The 14,563-nt window shown below is 34.7% G+C and overlaps 1 protein-coding gene across 2 annotated transcripts in view; it reads left to right on the top strand.

The window, feature by feature from the left end:
• LOC126814926 (uncharacterized) overlaps positions 1-14,563 on the top strand; it is a 35,491-nt gene that overhangs the window by 6,806 nt on the left and 14,122 nt on the right. For both annotated transcript variants that reach the window (XM_056099722.1, XM_050540376.2), the window contains 5 exons: positions 3,524-3,622; positions 9,960-10,082; positions 11,085-11,254; positions 12,357-12,399; positions 14,395-14,531. In XM_056099722.1, the coding sequence (XP_055955697.1) occupies positions 3,524-3,622; positions 9,960-10,082; positions 11,085-11,254; positions 12,357-12,399; positions 14,395-14,531 (572 nt within the window). The remainder of the gene's footprint in view (positions 1-3,523; positions 3,623-9,959; positions 10,083-11,084; positions 11,255-12,356; positions 12,400-14,394; positions 14,532-14,563) is intronic.

Genomic DNA, 14,563 nt, shown 5'->3' with positions numbered 1-14,563 from the left:
TTCGAAAATAAGGACTCGTTTTACTTTCGAAATCATTCGCGACATGCGGCCAACCATTGTGGATATATGACATTAGTTGTGTACAAGTAATATCACAAGTAGCTTGAATGATTTCATCCGATTTTATAACGGTATCAATCATCATTGTTGGATTTGACAAACTGCGTCACAATCATCATTAATTGCGGGTGTAGTAGTGGAAGTGGTAATCGACTCAAGGCGTCGACAACTTTATTTTGTAAACCAGGTTTGAATTCAACGGTATAATCATAATGCAGTAAGCGAGCATTCCAACGAGCAATACGCATTGGTTTATGGCCATGCCCATTGTCGTTAACAAGGTAGTAAGCGAGCTATGATCAGTACGCAAAACATATTTTCTACCCCAAAGGTAGGTATGCCACTTTTCGACGGCCCATACGCAGACTAATGCTTCACGTTCACCGACAGAATAATTGTTCTCTGCGGAATACTTTGAAGTACTCCTGTACTGTGTAAGTACAGCACCTAAACCATGGCCACTAGCTTCAGTTGGATCAAATAAGGTCAATACTGGACTCGAAATAATTTTATTCTTGACAACTGTAAATGCACGATGAACTTCGGTTGTCCAAGTAAATTTTTGAAGTTGCGTAACTGCGCGTACTGGTTGAATGGCCATGGTGAAATATTTTACAAATTTGGAATAATATCCGGTTAAACCGAGAAATGAACATGTACTTTAGAAACGTTAAATTGGCATTTATCGCGTTAAACGCAATTCCTAAAATTGGGAGTTTATTCAAAACTTTGCGGAAATTAGTATCATGTTCGGCCCATGTACGACCGAATACAGTGATATCATCGATGAAAGAAATTACCCCCTTTAAATCGCGTAAAATCGAAGACATCGTTTTCTGAAAATAAGCTGGCGCGGACGCCAAACCAAACATACTCGTTTGAAACGAAATAAACCGTTATGCGTTATAAAGGTGGTTAAATCACGATGACGGTAGATTCGTTTGGTTTTCGTACATCAACACAAACGCGAATGTCACCTGATTTACGATAGGCCACCGCAATGGGCGTAATCTATTCAGATGCGTCGATAATATCGCCACGTTCTAACTCACGAATACGTTGCGAAACGGCTTCACGAACAGCAAATTAATGGCAAGCGACGCAGCTTTTGCTGAACAGGTTTAACATCAGGTTTAACCTTAACCTTATGTAGAAAATCTTTAACATTACCCAAGTTATTACTAAACAATTCTGGAAAATCAATAACATTTGGATCAGTAAATGAACAATTTTCAAAAACATTACAATTGTCAACCACGTTACACTTATCTTCGATAGGAATAACATCTGTTATAACTGTACTCATGTCAATAACAGTATTTGGACCTCTAGAAGACTGGGTAGTACAATTACATGTTAACATAGAACCATCAATATTAATACCTAAGGCTTAGATAATATCTTTACCTAGCAAATTTGTACCATTCTCGACAATATAAAATACACATTCTGAACTTTTACTATTATATTCTATAAATGTGCAACAAATACCAAGAAGTTTAATGGAATGTGAAGTGTAACGTCTAATAGGGGTCAATTGATTGTCTAATATAAGACTTGTCAAACGTATACAATATCATTATGGAAACATCGGAAGCAATGTCTACGGGTATTTGACGAGGAATTGAGTTGATAAAAACTGTACATTCAACACTGGTTCGATGTCTCATTCGGAATTTCCTATTGCAGATCTTTCTTTAGGCCTTAAATGTTATATAAATTATTAGACATTTAGAATACAATAGAATACAATAGAATACAATAGAATAGTTTATTCTGTAATATAGGTCCAAGACCAAAAGTTACAAATATAACATATGTACAACAATATTTACATCATGAATTGGTGACATTACTATTAGATTACATAAATAATTTATAATAATAAATAATATATAATGTAAGAACAGATTTGTTAGAGCAAACTTTTGCGATAGTTTGTAACATTATAGATATACATAGAAATTGAGGACAAACTATGAGGATCACTGGTATTTGACAAGCTTAAATAATTATGTCGATTTACATAGAACATATCAATAGTATCGAAAGAAACCGATCTTATATGTTTCGTTTTACAACATTCAAACATAAAATGGAATAAATCTTCTTCACATTAGACATTTATTAACATGACAAGACCATAATCAACTCTCGGTGCCATCGGATGCTAGAGATTTTAACTAGATTAGAACGGTTCGGTCATTTAATGATTTAATTTAAAAATGGAGAAGCGAGGCTAAGACGCGAATAAACCAGCACCGTGGTTACGATAATAAACAAAAAATGCATTCATCTTTTCAAAACTACAAAAAAAGTGATAACTTGGCACAGAATGAAGTAATTTGCATGAAATTTTCAATATATTCATTTTGCATTATTTGTGTACTATTGTAACAAGAGCGACAAGCTGTTTATCTAAATCTTGCATAATAACAATGTATTTTTAAGTCTCTGGTTTTGTAACTAATTAAAAAGGTACCATTCAAAACGAGGTACCAACTCAATCCTCGACATCGGGTTTCAAGTCTCTTTTTTAGTTTATATTTTAAGAGATAATAAACATTGATTGATTGTCATGTTGATTAAATTATTGAAGTTTTTTCACAAAAAACATTACTTTTTATTAGGCACAGAACAGAAAATTCTATAGGTTGTGTTTTTTGCCTGGCAACGCGGCCTTATTTTTTACTTTAACGGACATAACATTACATTTTTGTGACGCAAAACGGCCATGTTCAATATGAGAAATGACGTGCATTAATTCTCCATTTCTGTTCATTTTCTAAAATAATGAAATTTGACAGAGACTCGCTCAATGTTATTTGGTTTTGCACGCCATGACTTATCATTTAGCATTAAGAAACCCGAAGATGTTATTATTTTTGTTGTAACAATATGAACTCAGAAGTCTATAAAGGTGTAATTAGTACACACGGTTATGTTGTCAAGACAAATGAACAAACATGATATTATGTAAATTATATTATTACCAAAAGGTTGCTGCGTTTATTCTTAATATTGTCGTCTAGGGTGTACTGTCATACTTGGCACTGAATCCATATAATAATAAAAATATCTTTAGCACGAGCACAAACTGCCAGCTCAAAACAACCAAGGTCACGAATGCTTGGAATTTCTAGTTCCCCATCCTAATACCAGAAGTTTATATTCATTATGTAGCAATGAAAACATTTGTTTTTGTTAATACAATTCCAATATAAAGTTCAATAGATAATACGATTCTCTCATCTGATTGTATCATGTTTCGCTAACACGAAGTTTGATATATCATCCCAAATTGGAGAATTTATTGTGAAGCAGATGATAAATATATAAAGACTGAATGTCTGAATGGTGAAACCAATGGGAATTTCTAAAGTGTTTCTGGATAAATATTCATCTGAATAATATTACCATCATTTTAAAACGTTTTCTTTCTTAAAAAAATATTTTGTAACAGGTAGACCATGTATCCTGTCTCAAGCCAATGGTGGAGTATCTGATAGAAGATAGAGATCATTATACATCATTGATTTTCTTAGCTGTTGAACGAGAACAGGTAATGGAATAACTCGGTTAATCACTGATAATAACCATCCTAAGATACAGGATTACACAGCTCTCATCTTTTGTTAGTACTATAATAATATTATAAATGTAACCATAAATAGATAACAGTTCTTATGAACCTATGCGACTAGGATTTAAGAACAGTTCATATTACTATGATTCGTGTTTTAAATTACATTTTTTAATTAAAAATTGTATTTTGATTTGCCGTTTGAGCTCGATGTGCATCGAGTCAGATTGGTAGGTGGAACAAAGGCTTAATTGTCAGGACTATAGTTTTGTCGCATCGTCCTTTAGGCGACTTAAAGGCAATCCGCCCGTCTTCTTTTTTTAAATTCAGTAGTTAGTGGTTCCTAATATAAGACATTTCTTTTATTATGAATGCCTCACCTATTTCGAATGCACAACGTTAAGCAAGTTTGCGATTGCTGGATGCCTTTATACAACAAAATCGCCTATGACTGACCCAGTCGTAAAGTGAAATGTTAGTGAGGTTCCGTTCGATTCAAAACAAATTTCTACCATTGTTGATCGGTTAATGGTATTATATTTTATTGTATACGGCATTTTAGTAAAAATATGTTATTGTCAAATGCGATGATATTCCTGTCTGTCAAGGAATCATTACTTTAAGTGTTGATTTGTTCATGGGTCGAAGCTTTTCGTATAAACCCATGGACTAAACACACATATATCATTATCGGACAGATCTTCTTGGTTCATACTGGCTTGAGACGGTGGAACCGTTCAAGGTTAGCTGATCAAGTTTGTTGAATCGTGTGGCACGTGTACAATATTAACTGTGTTTTGTTCTATTTTGTTTTCAAGCACATGATCTAAATCTTTGGCGCCTTAAAGTTTCCCTATATAAATAGAAAACAAACACAAATTAGATAAATTTGTTATGATTCCTACAGAAATATCTTCTCATTCCTATTTTTGTGTGTCACATAAAATGACCTTTTCATCGGCACTCCGGATCAATATTGATGTTTATGATTTTATTTCGTGATTGTAATCCTTAAGTATTTATCTGTAGATGATACCATGTTAAATTTATACAAAAGTTTTGTAATTTTCCACTGACTACCTTATTATAAGATATCGACCCTTAAAGTAAGAGTTCAAAATGTGACAGGGTACCCGTTTATAGAACTCGATCTACATATACAAATTATAAATGAAATATAACAAAATGGAACATTGACATTATTTGACAATTTCAGGAAAAAATATGGCACCATTATGAAATGATCGCAAAAATTGATTAACAAGATTCTTTTTCATTATCAATAACACCAGTCGTCTAAAATGGAACCCCCGTGTTCATTCCTGGTGTTGATCGAGATTTTCCGAGGTGGCTCCCCCCTTGTCAGTGGTACAGGACGGAGGGTCTGGAAAGGGACAAGGTATAGTCATTCGAATGGGACGACATACCGAGGTCCCGTGTACACACTGATGTGCACGTACAAGTACCCTTGACAGTTGGAATTCTATAGACGAGTAGGTAGCAGCGCCAACAACCCAACAACCACCCCACCTCTTTCATGACAAAAAATTCTAATACTGTTTATCACCTAACTGTTTACAGACCATTTTGAGTAATCTTAAATCTATTCTAGATTACTCTTGAACAATCTAAGGTACCTTAGCTCTTTTCACTTAAGAGAAAGAAAGGAAGTTTAATTGAGTAAAGTGGGAGTCTATTAAAAAACATTGTTTAATAGATTTCTATTCTTCATTACCGCTTTTTCGCCGTTTAAAATGGGGGTGTAGAATTTTTATATCAAATGACTGTCATTATTTTAGTTTTTACCAGCCTTAAAACTTATTTCCTTTTTATATCTTATAATAGCGGAGTTTTATGATTATATTTAATCTGGTATGTTTAACATTAACAGTAAGCCCTTTTTATTGTCAACATGTTTCAAATTATTTGTCATTACGTTACGCCTACCAAACACAACTAATGGTTCTGTGTAAAAGGTTATTGCTTACTTCTATTTAAAGATGCATTATGTAAGAGCCTATTACAGGCTTTTATTTTGGCTTCAAATGATATATAAGTTATTATTTAGGCATTTATTAACATGACAAGCCTATAATAAACTCTCTAGAACATCGGTTGGCGCAGATAGAAAATGATTAAAATATGATCGGTATTTAATGATTAAATTTAAAAATAGAGAAACGATTAACAAGTAATTTAAATGGAGTTTTCAATATATTAATTATTTTGAATTACCTATTTTGGAACTATTATAGCAAGAACGGCCATCTCCTCATCTAAATCTTACATAATGTATCTTTAAACTAAAACAACATTTCAAAATACTCTCTGATGGATGAGAGCATGTTATTTTGTTATAGATCTCCCCTTCTAGCATGATTAACATTTTCAAAAAGTGCAAAAGTTTTTGGTTATTCGCCTTAGGCTGGATTAAATATATATTTCATTGAGGATAATTATTGTTATCTGAAATATTTTTTTTCTTCTTCACAGATATATGATTTTATAGACCCAAGGTGGTTAATTAGACTTTAAGTAACACAATATCAAAGGTTTCTATACCCAGGCACACAGAGGACCAGGCTCCGGGTTACCTATTTAGGGTGTCAGTCTCCGGGTTACCTATTTATGGTGCCAGTGTCCGGGTTACCTATTTAGGGTATTTTCCGGTATTTAGTGTGTTTTCCGGTATTTAGTGTTTTTCCGGTGTTTTCCGGTATTCAGTATAACATGGTGTTTTCCGGTGTTTTCCGGTGTTTTCCGGTATATAGTATTGTCGATTTATTTCTATACAATCACGGGCCATTTTATACTGAATACCGGAAAACACCGGAAAAACACTAAATACCGGAAAACATCCTAAATACCGGAAAACACCCTAAATAGGTAACCCGGACACTGGCACCATAAATAGGTAACCCGGTTTTGGACCAAGTGAGTGCCGATGATGGAAGGTCAAGGTCATTACGATATTCGTTTTACAAATAGCCCCCCCCCCCAAAAAAAAAAAAAATTCCGATTTTTTTTCTCCAAAATTTTATTGATGCCTATTATGTTTTGAATGTTTTAAAAGACGCATCCAGTCTACCTCCATCATTGACCATATTTTATTTTGTATTTTAATTTTAGTTTTCAGTAAATTTCAGTGTTTCAGTATTTCAGTAGATTAAACACTGCCCTCGAAGGGCCCCATTATATGCCGGTTGCGCCGGTCTCCCGATTCTTACCAGTAACGCTGGCATCAGGGTGGTACGAATTAGTGGAAGGCACGACTAGGCCAACTCCTCCCTAGGTAACAAATCGCATCATAAAACAGCAAGTATCATCAAAAGCGAGTTAATAAATCTATGAATAGTTCGAGTTGAAGTTCCAGGTTTAACCGCTATGTGTTCTAATCACCAAACGAAATGGATGCCACGCAATTCTCGGACAGGCTGTAATCTGAAAAGTGTCTATCCTTTCCAAGAGCTATCCATCTCGTTGGAAGGGCCAAAAATCTACTTGTTTCTGAGCTCACACTCATTCCAGGGTCAAATATAATCACTTGAACCATAATAATATTCAACATATTAAATCATATTCCGAGGGCCGCACACAGGATTTTTTTCTGGATTACTTTTCGAGCTTTTTCCCCAACTTGTTGACGAGTTTTCCTTGAGAAAACCCCAACCTTCGCCCAATTGTCTATGAGAAAACAACATATTCTATCTTACTGCATTGACTGGAAGTGGTAAGCTGGACGTCTGTGAAAAGGGTTGATCGATAAATTTTCAAGGAAGCAATTGTTGTTTTTGCTTGTGAAATAGAGGACTCTAGCCGACGAGGCTACTTTCTCCCCGGGAACCTCAGGCAACCAGTTTGTTTTATGTACTACTATCGTAGTAAAACATTACTATGTTAACCACTTCCTGGTGGCTGAAGACTTACACCGAATGCTTACACCGTATTCGGAAAAAAATGTCCCCGAGAAAATGTTTTTTCCGACAATCGATATTCGAGATGTCTTCTGTTGCACAAATTATGCTGCACTGTGTAAGAACTTGCATCCTTTGATCTGAAGATTGTAGATGGAAAAGTATCATTTGCACTATTTCAAAGTAAACCTGCATTTTCGTATATCATCCCGTAATTTGTGATTAATGACAATGACTGTGGAAATAATATGGGTTGAGGAACGGAAGATCTATATTCGTCACGTGACTGGACAATTCCACCAACGTCCCATCCTGACGATGATCCCTCCCGGAGCGGCGCGGCGCGGCGCGCTCTCTAAAAAAATCTCGGGCACAGTTTACTCTTCTAAGTTTTCCGGTAGCTATTTAGTAACCCGGAGTTTGGTCCTCGTGTGTGGTTTTGGACCAGGTGAGCGCTGATGAAATAAGTTCATTAACATACAAGCGAGCGATCGCCTACGGTCAAAGAAAAATATCTTTTCAGATTTTTTTTAACAATTTCTTCTCCCAAATTTCTCTCTCAAAAAAAAATTCAAATTTTTTTTGCCAGTATTTTTCTCTGTAAAATTATTTTCTACGGAATGTTTGTTTGTAAAACCAATTTTTCGGAAAAATTCGAATTTTTTCTTTGTGACAGAAAATTTTTTTCGTCAAAAAAATTATGGAGAAAAAAAGATCGGAATTTTTTTTTTTTGGGGGGGGGGGGGGGTGTGGGGGCTATTTGTATAACGAACATCGTAATGACCTTGACCTTCCTTCATCGGCGCTCACTTGGTCCAAAACCGCACACAGAGGACCAGGCTCCGGGTTACCTATTTAGGGTGTTTTCCGGTATTTAGGGTGTTTTCCGGTATTTAGTGTTTTTCCGGTGTATTCCGGTATTCAGTATAAAATGGTGTTTTCCAGTGTTTTCCGGTTGTTTTCCGGTATATAGTATTGCCGTACAATCACGTCTCATAAAAAGACAGTCATGGATGATTAACTTTGATGAAGATCATTTATGCCTTCAAACATCTGATCTCTATCATATTCGCAAGCTTTTGTGAAGAGTTACTATATCTGTTGAACAGAAAGTCATAGGACTCTGAAAATCAACAGGGTTCATTCTATCTGAAACCAATGCTTTACACCAAATTTCAAAACCAATAGGGTTTATCTTTCGGCAGAAAAAAACCAATGTGATTCTTCACATCAATATTGAAAAAAAAAATCTGTTAAAAGCTATTGCCTCTGTTAAGGAGTTCGCGGAATGCTGAATGGGATTATCCTTTCGTGATCCCAATGCTTCACACCAAATATGATCATATGTAGCCTTTATCGTGTAAGCAATGTTTACTTAAAGGGAGGGAGGGAGACTTCCGAACGGAAGGTCGTTGAGGTCTAATTATCGAATTTAAAAAATTGAAGCCTCTAACGCGATTACGAGCCATTTGCTGACGGACGGACCGGCGGAAGGACAAGGTGACAGCGTAATAGGGTAGCACCATGGGCCTTCTGTCTACACTGAAATGAACTCCAAACATTTCAGATTATTTTAGAAAGACTTTGGAAAGTTTAATGTTAAACCACACGTTTCTTATTTGTTCTTAATTCACATGTCTGTTAAGTATTAAAAGTACAACCACTGACCTACTTAAGTCAAGGTATTTGTACGTAAGTGTTTGTTCAACATCTAGACGTCGCTAGCCTGGTCTGTAATTCCCGAACTTATAGCTACGTTATAGCGTTCAATCAGCAGATGTTTTGACACAAACTCACTCAAATCAAACCTTGACATTGAACGAATCTATAACTTTGCCACTCGGTTATCACAGGTAGACATTTTAGCTGGAAAGCGCAAGACTTGGTTTTCGCGAAGATCGAGTAATCTGATAAGCTCCCCAGCTGGGTCATTAGCCAATCGAAATTAGTGTCAGAATATGCAGGATATTACGCGAAGGGCTTGATAAGATGTACGAAATTAAAGCGAGATCGAGCCTTCTATTGGAGATGGGGGGGGGGGGTCCCAAAAGCGTTTAATGGTCTCACTGTTTTTGGGAGATCTTTTTAATCTTGAATTTACGTCGTCGTTTTTAAAGAATTAGATAGCAAACCAGTTTCCGGAGGTCTGGCACCCATGATATACTCTAGAAAGTGCCGCTTACAGTCAGTTTAAAAAAAAAACAAACAAAAAAAACCCAGCCCCGCCCTTTACAGTCGGAGGGCCTCACAGAGTCATGCTTATGGTCACCCGTCCCTGGTTTAAATTTATATTTTTGTTGGGATTTTCTCAATTACAAATCGTGTTAGAATATTTTCATACTTTCTAAAATACGTATCCATTATTAGATCTTCATTCAATTATTTGTTTTAATCTTTTTCAGCTACAATGTCTAGAAGTTTTACTCAAAGCAGATTCCAATCTCCGAACAGATTCTTACCGTGGCATTACTAATATAACACCGGTCCACTCGGCAGCTAAATATGGATACGTGGGATGCTTACAGGTGCTAACAAATGTAACTTAAGTAATGATGACATTTAGTACAATTATGATGTCGTGAATATTTCATATTATAAACAGATTGTTTTAAAGGTCACACGGCCGTTTGGGAATGGATTTAGGTTCGCCGGCTATATATCAATTCACAGATACAAAAACAGAAATTTGATTTAAGTATTTTATTATAGAATTGACATTTGTCATTTCGTTATGGAGAAAATTTTCGAAATATATTCACCCCAAGGTCCTTTGATGTTTGCGGATATTTATGTCTTTCTTCACTTTAGATTAGCTAAACCGTGGATCTGTATCTGTTTTGTAACCCGACCTTTCATACGTCATGTCTGAATGGCCAATCAGTTCAAAATAACGGACCCAAGCGCACATGCACCGACCTATGGCCAGAAAAGATAATTAATTTGTGATTTATTCAGTTCAATAAGTTGAGCACATCATCCCACATACATAAAAAAGGTACTTAACAATATGTCATTAGTTAATGTAGGCGTGGATATAACTTTAAATGTCAACTCATCCCTTGACGAAGCTAAGCATTAACACTTCAGTAAGTTGACATCTTAATAGACCATTTTTGATCCAGTGATATCTACAAAATGTTTTTTTTTTCGTAAATTCTTCAATGCATCATTTTTTTTACCTCCAACAAAGAGAAGAAAAAACAACACAAAAATTTGCCTTCCCCATTTAAAATAAACCCACCAAATACCCTGCTTCCCTTTCGGGATATCTGGTATTAAATATGTTTATTTTCTCATCTACAGTATCCATGTTATTGCTTATTTGTACACCTTCCAGTTTACTAAATATCACTGTACTTAATAACGATAAGATGATGCTTATCGAAACGTGATGCGTAGGTATAATAAACCAATGATTGTTGTCCTCTATAAATGTGTCAGTTTTGCCATTGGAAGCTGGTTTACGGTGCGGTGATTGACTTTTATTGCAAAATATGTAATAAGTTTTATGGGTTTTTTTTTTGCAGTTACTTCTAGAGTATGGTTTAGATGTGTGTTATGTAAATGAAGATGGTAAAACAGCACTAGAGTTAGCGAGAGATAATAATCATTTAGAATGTTATAATTATTTAATAATGGTTGAAATATGTCACCAGTTTCTAGATAGATATTTTACATGTTTACAGGATTCTTCACGGTAAATTGATTTTGTATACTACGATCGTAATTCTGGTCGTATAATGCGATGACACGTTTCCGCGGGTACTCTATCTACTGTAATTACTGTGCTTAAAAAGTTTGGGAACCCTAATGGATTCCTATTGCAAATCGCACTATTTGTAAGCTTATAGTGTCACCCTAACAATGTAAGCTGCCCACGCGTCAGACCTTTTCTATGACTCATTTTATGATAGTAATATTGGAAAATTATATTGTTCTGATTTTAGTGTATTGTAGCATTGGAATCGTGATAGATCTGATGACAAGCCCAGATTACATAGCCGTTAGTGGACGTGTGTTTTGTTGCCTGACATACCAAAGTAAACCATGCTATTAATACAATAGCCCCAGATCAAAATTCTCTGTAATTCAGATCACAATGTTTAATCAGGCATTGCGTCGTGCTTGTTAACCGCTTTGACTTATCTGAAAATTTGTTCAGATTCAATAAAACCTTTCAGAAAATTTAGCAAAACCGGATGAAAAGAAGAACACGCTATAGATAAATAGTTGGCAGTACATTCGTGGGTAAATAAATTAGGGAAGGAAATATGGTGGTCTGGTTTCTAAAGCTTGGCATTATCTCTCCGGATGATCGTTAATCAAACGATCTATTTTTGAAGTTGCTGAGCAATTTCTTTTCAAGGAAATATTGTTCTCTTCCTGCAAATTGTCTGTTTGAAATTATAGATTACTTAAGAGAATCCTTAATGAAATCATAGGCACGTAGACATTAGAATGATGATAGTGTTAATTTGATATTTCTTTTCCAAATCTATTTATGGGCGCTAAATTACTTAGTGGGTGAATTGATCTTTTAGGATGAACATCATGGTTTAAACATCAATTGTACATCAATCAGTTTTAGTTTCCAGTGTCGTAAACGCAGACACAGACATTTTTATGTCATCCTCTGATCTATTTTAGGCTTTGTTTCTTCTTGTTTTCTTCCTGAAATTCTAATGACATTGGAACATTAGAGACGCTATTGTCTTTAAAAACACGTCAACGTGATGCCTTTGATTCCAAACACAGGTTTTATTACCACTGATTTCTATTGTTTTTTTTACGTTTTTCAGAACCGTAGACGACATTGATGTTTTGGAGAGTTCTATGTTTGAGGTATCTTATTCGTTTATTGTGTTTTTGTAATGAACCCACTGTGCTGGCTGATGGTATTAGTTTAGCTGCAGTAATAAGATGCCGCTTAAAGATGCATTATGTAACAGCTAAATCTACGTATTTAGGTCTTTCTTTTGGCCTCAAATGATATATACCCGTCTTCATTAGCCCAGTCGGAGCAGAACAGTAGGACGTTAAACCCCATTTCATTTCATTTCATTTCGATATATAAATTATCAGTTAGACATTTACTCACATGGCAAGCCCCCAACCAACTTTCTAGATCATTGCGTGGTTGTGATTTTGAAAGGATTGAAACACCATCGCCATTTAATTTAAAAATGGATATTCGAGACTTTAACAACGGCAGCAATGATAACCGAGACTACGCTATTCTTCAAACAGTTATCACTTCGCCCAGAATGGAGTAATTTGACTCAAATTTTCAATAATATATTTTCATTATCTATTTCTAAATTATTATAGCGAGAACGGACAGTTCTTTATCTAAATCTTACATAATACATCTGTAATAACTGGCAAACTTTACAAATCTCGGTTCTATGTGGTCGAAGTTTCAATGTTTGAATAAAACTTTGAACGTCTTGTTCCTATTTCATTACAAAACGACTCAATTTTAGGTTATTTTAGGTTAGTAATACCCCCCCCCCCCCCATGGAAGTAATTCCTAAGTAAAGGCGAACACCTGATTTTCAGATCTATCGTAAACAAGTATATTGATCAAATAAAACGTCAGTTATTTTGATCCAAATTTTATATTATATTTTCTTTTGATTTCACACCTTCATCTTTATTTCTTGTAATCGTTAACGATGTTCTGATTGAATGGTAATTCATTTTCACTATAGAAAATACGTTTCCAATCTCATTTTTGTCAAATTGAAGTTAGGAAAATATTTATTGGCCTTTTGCCATATTGCTTTTGTAAAGAGATGTTTTTCAATCGAATTCTCTTCAAATATGTTTGTCTTCATTGTAATAATAATGTAAACTATTTTAGACGACATGTTCCGTTTTATATACACATTCCTTTATTTAGTTGTAAATTATTATAAATGGATTATTTAGGCAAGTTGTTTACAGCCACTGACGTCAATGCATATATTATATACGTATACAATTTCACTGTTCCAGACAGTAGATTAATGCACGCCGTTATGTAGTATATTATATCAAAACAGTTCATTAAAACATTCTTATTCTTGAAAATGACATGTTTTGAGAATAAAAGTTACATTTAGATAACATTGTAATAAATAAACTATATTTTATCATAATCTAAATTTATATCTCGACGTATTCATTCTTCTAAACGGAATAAAATCCACGTAATAATTGTAAATCTAAAGAAATTTACATCTTAAATTTAGACTGTATGTAGCTGTCTATTTGGTATACAAGATAATTTTTGAAAATAATCTGTGGACCAAACCACCCGCCATCCCATCTTCCCGAGATATGAGTTACAGTTATCATTACTTCTATTTAGGACGGAGAGCCTAGTCTTTCGGGTGACACGGAAAAACCAGGTCCGGTGCACGTAAATAACATTTGACAGTAGTTATTCGACGAAGGGTTCATTTTCCTTATATTTAACGAACCGTGTTAATAATGGACTCCATTTACCGAACTTATTTGAACTTTAGCCTTTCAATGGCTGACACAGTTAAAATAAACATGAATGTAGGGGTTCAATATTTATCTTTACATTTGATATGACCCAAGAGGCAAGTGGGGGCAGAACAGTAGGATGTTAAAGCCAATTTCATTTATAACCTAGGCTGTTACCACTATATTTTATCATTTAATAGCAAATGGTTAAACATCTAAATCATTTCATGATTGGATTGTTATTTCTATAGAAAACCCTCTTGAAACTTATGTCATGAAATATATATTTAAGAAACAATACACCATTTTCAATTTTCTCGAAGATCATTAAAATGTTAATGTTATGTTTTTGTTTTATTGTAGCTGACTATGTGTTTGAATGAAACTGATACTACTTGTGAAACTAAGAGGAGATTAAATGATCTAGACATTATGCGTCAAGAACTGAATTCAATACTAGAAGAAAATCAACAGGAAGAAAGCCTGGGCACGAAATGCAGGTATATCTTAAATGATGTTAAAAGTATAGATC

Source organism: Patella vulgata, chromosome 3, assembly GCF_932274485.2.
Source record: "Patella vulgata chromosome 3, xgPatVulg1.2, whole genome shotgun sequence".
In the NCBI taxonomy this organism is placed as follows: Eukaryota; Metazoa; Mollusca; class Gastropoda; family Patellidae; genus Patella; species Patella vulgata.
This window is presented reverse-complemented; position numbering and strand designations above follow the sequence as displayed.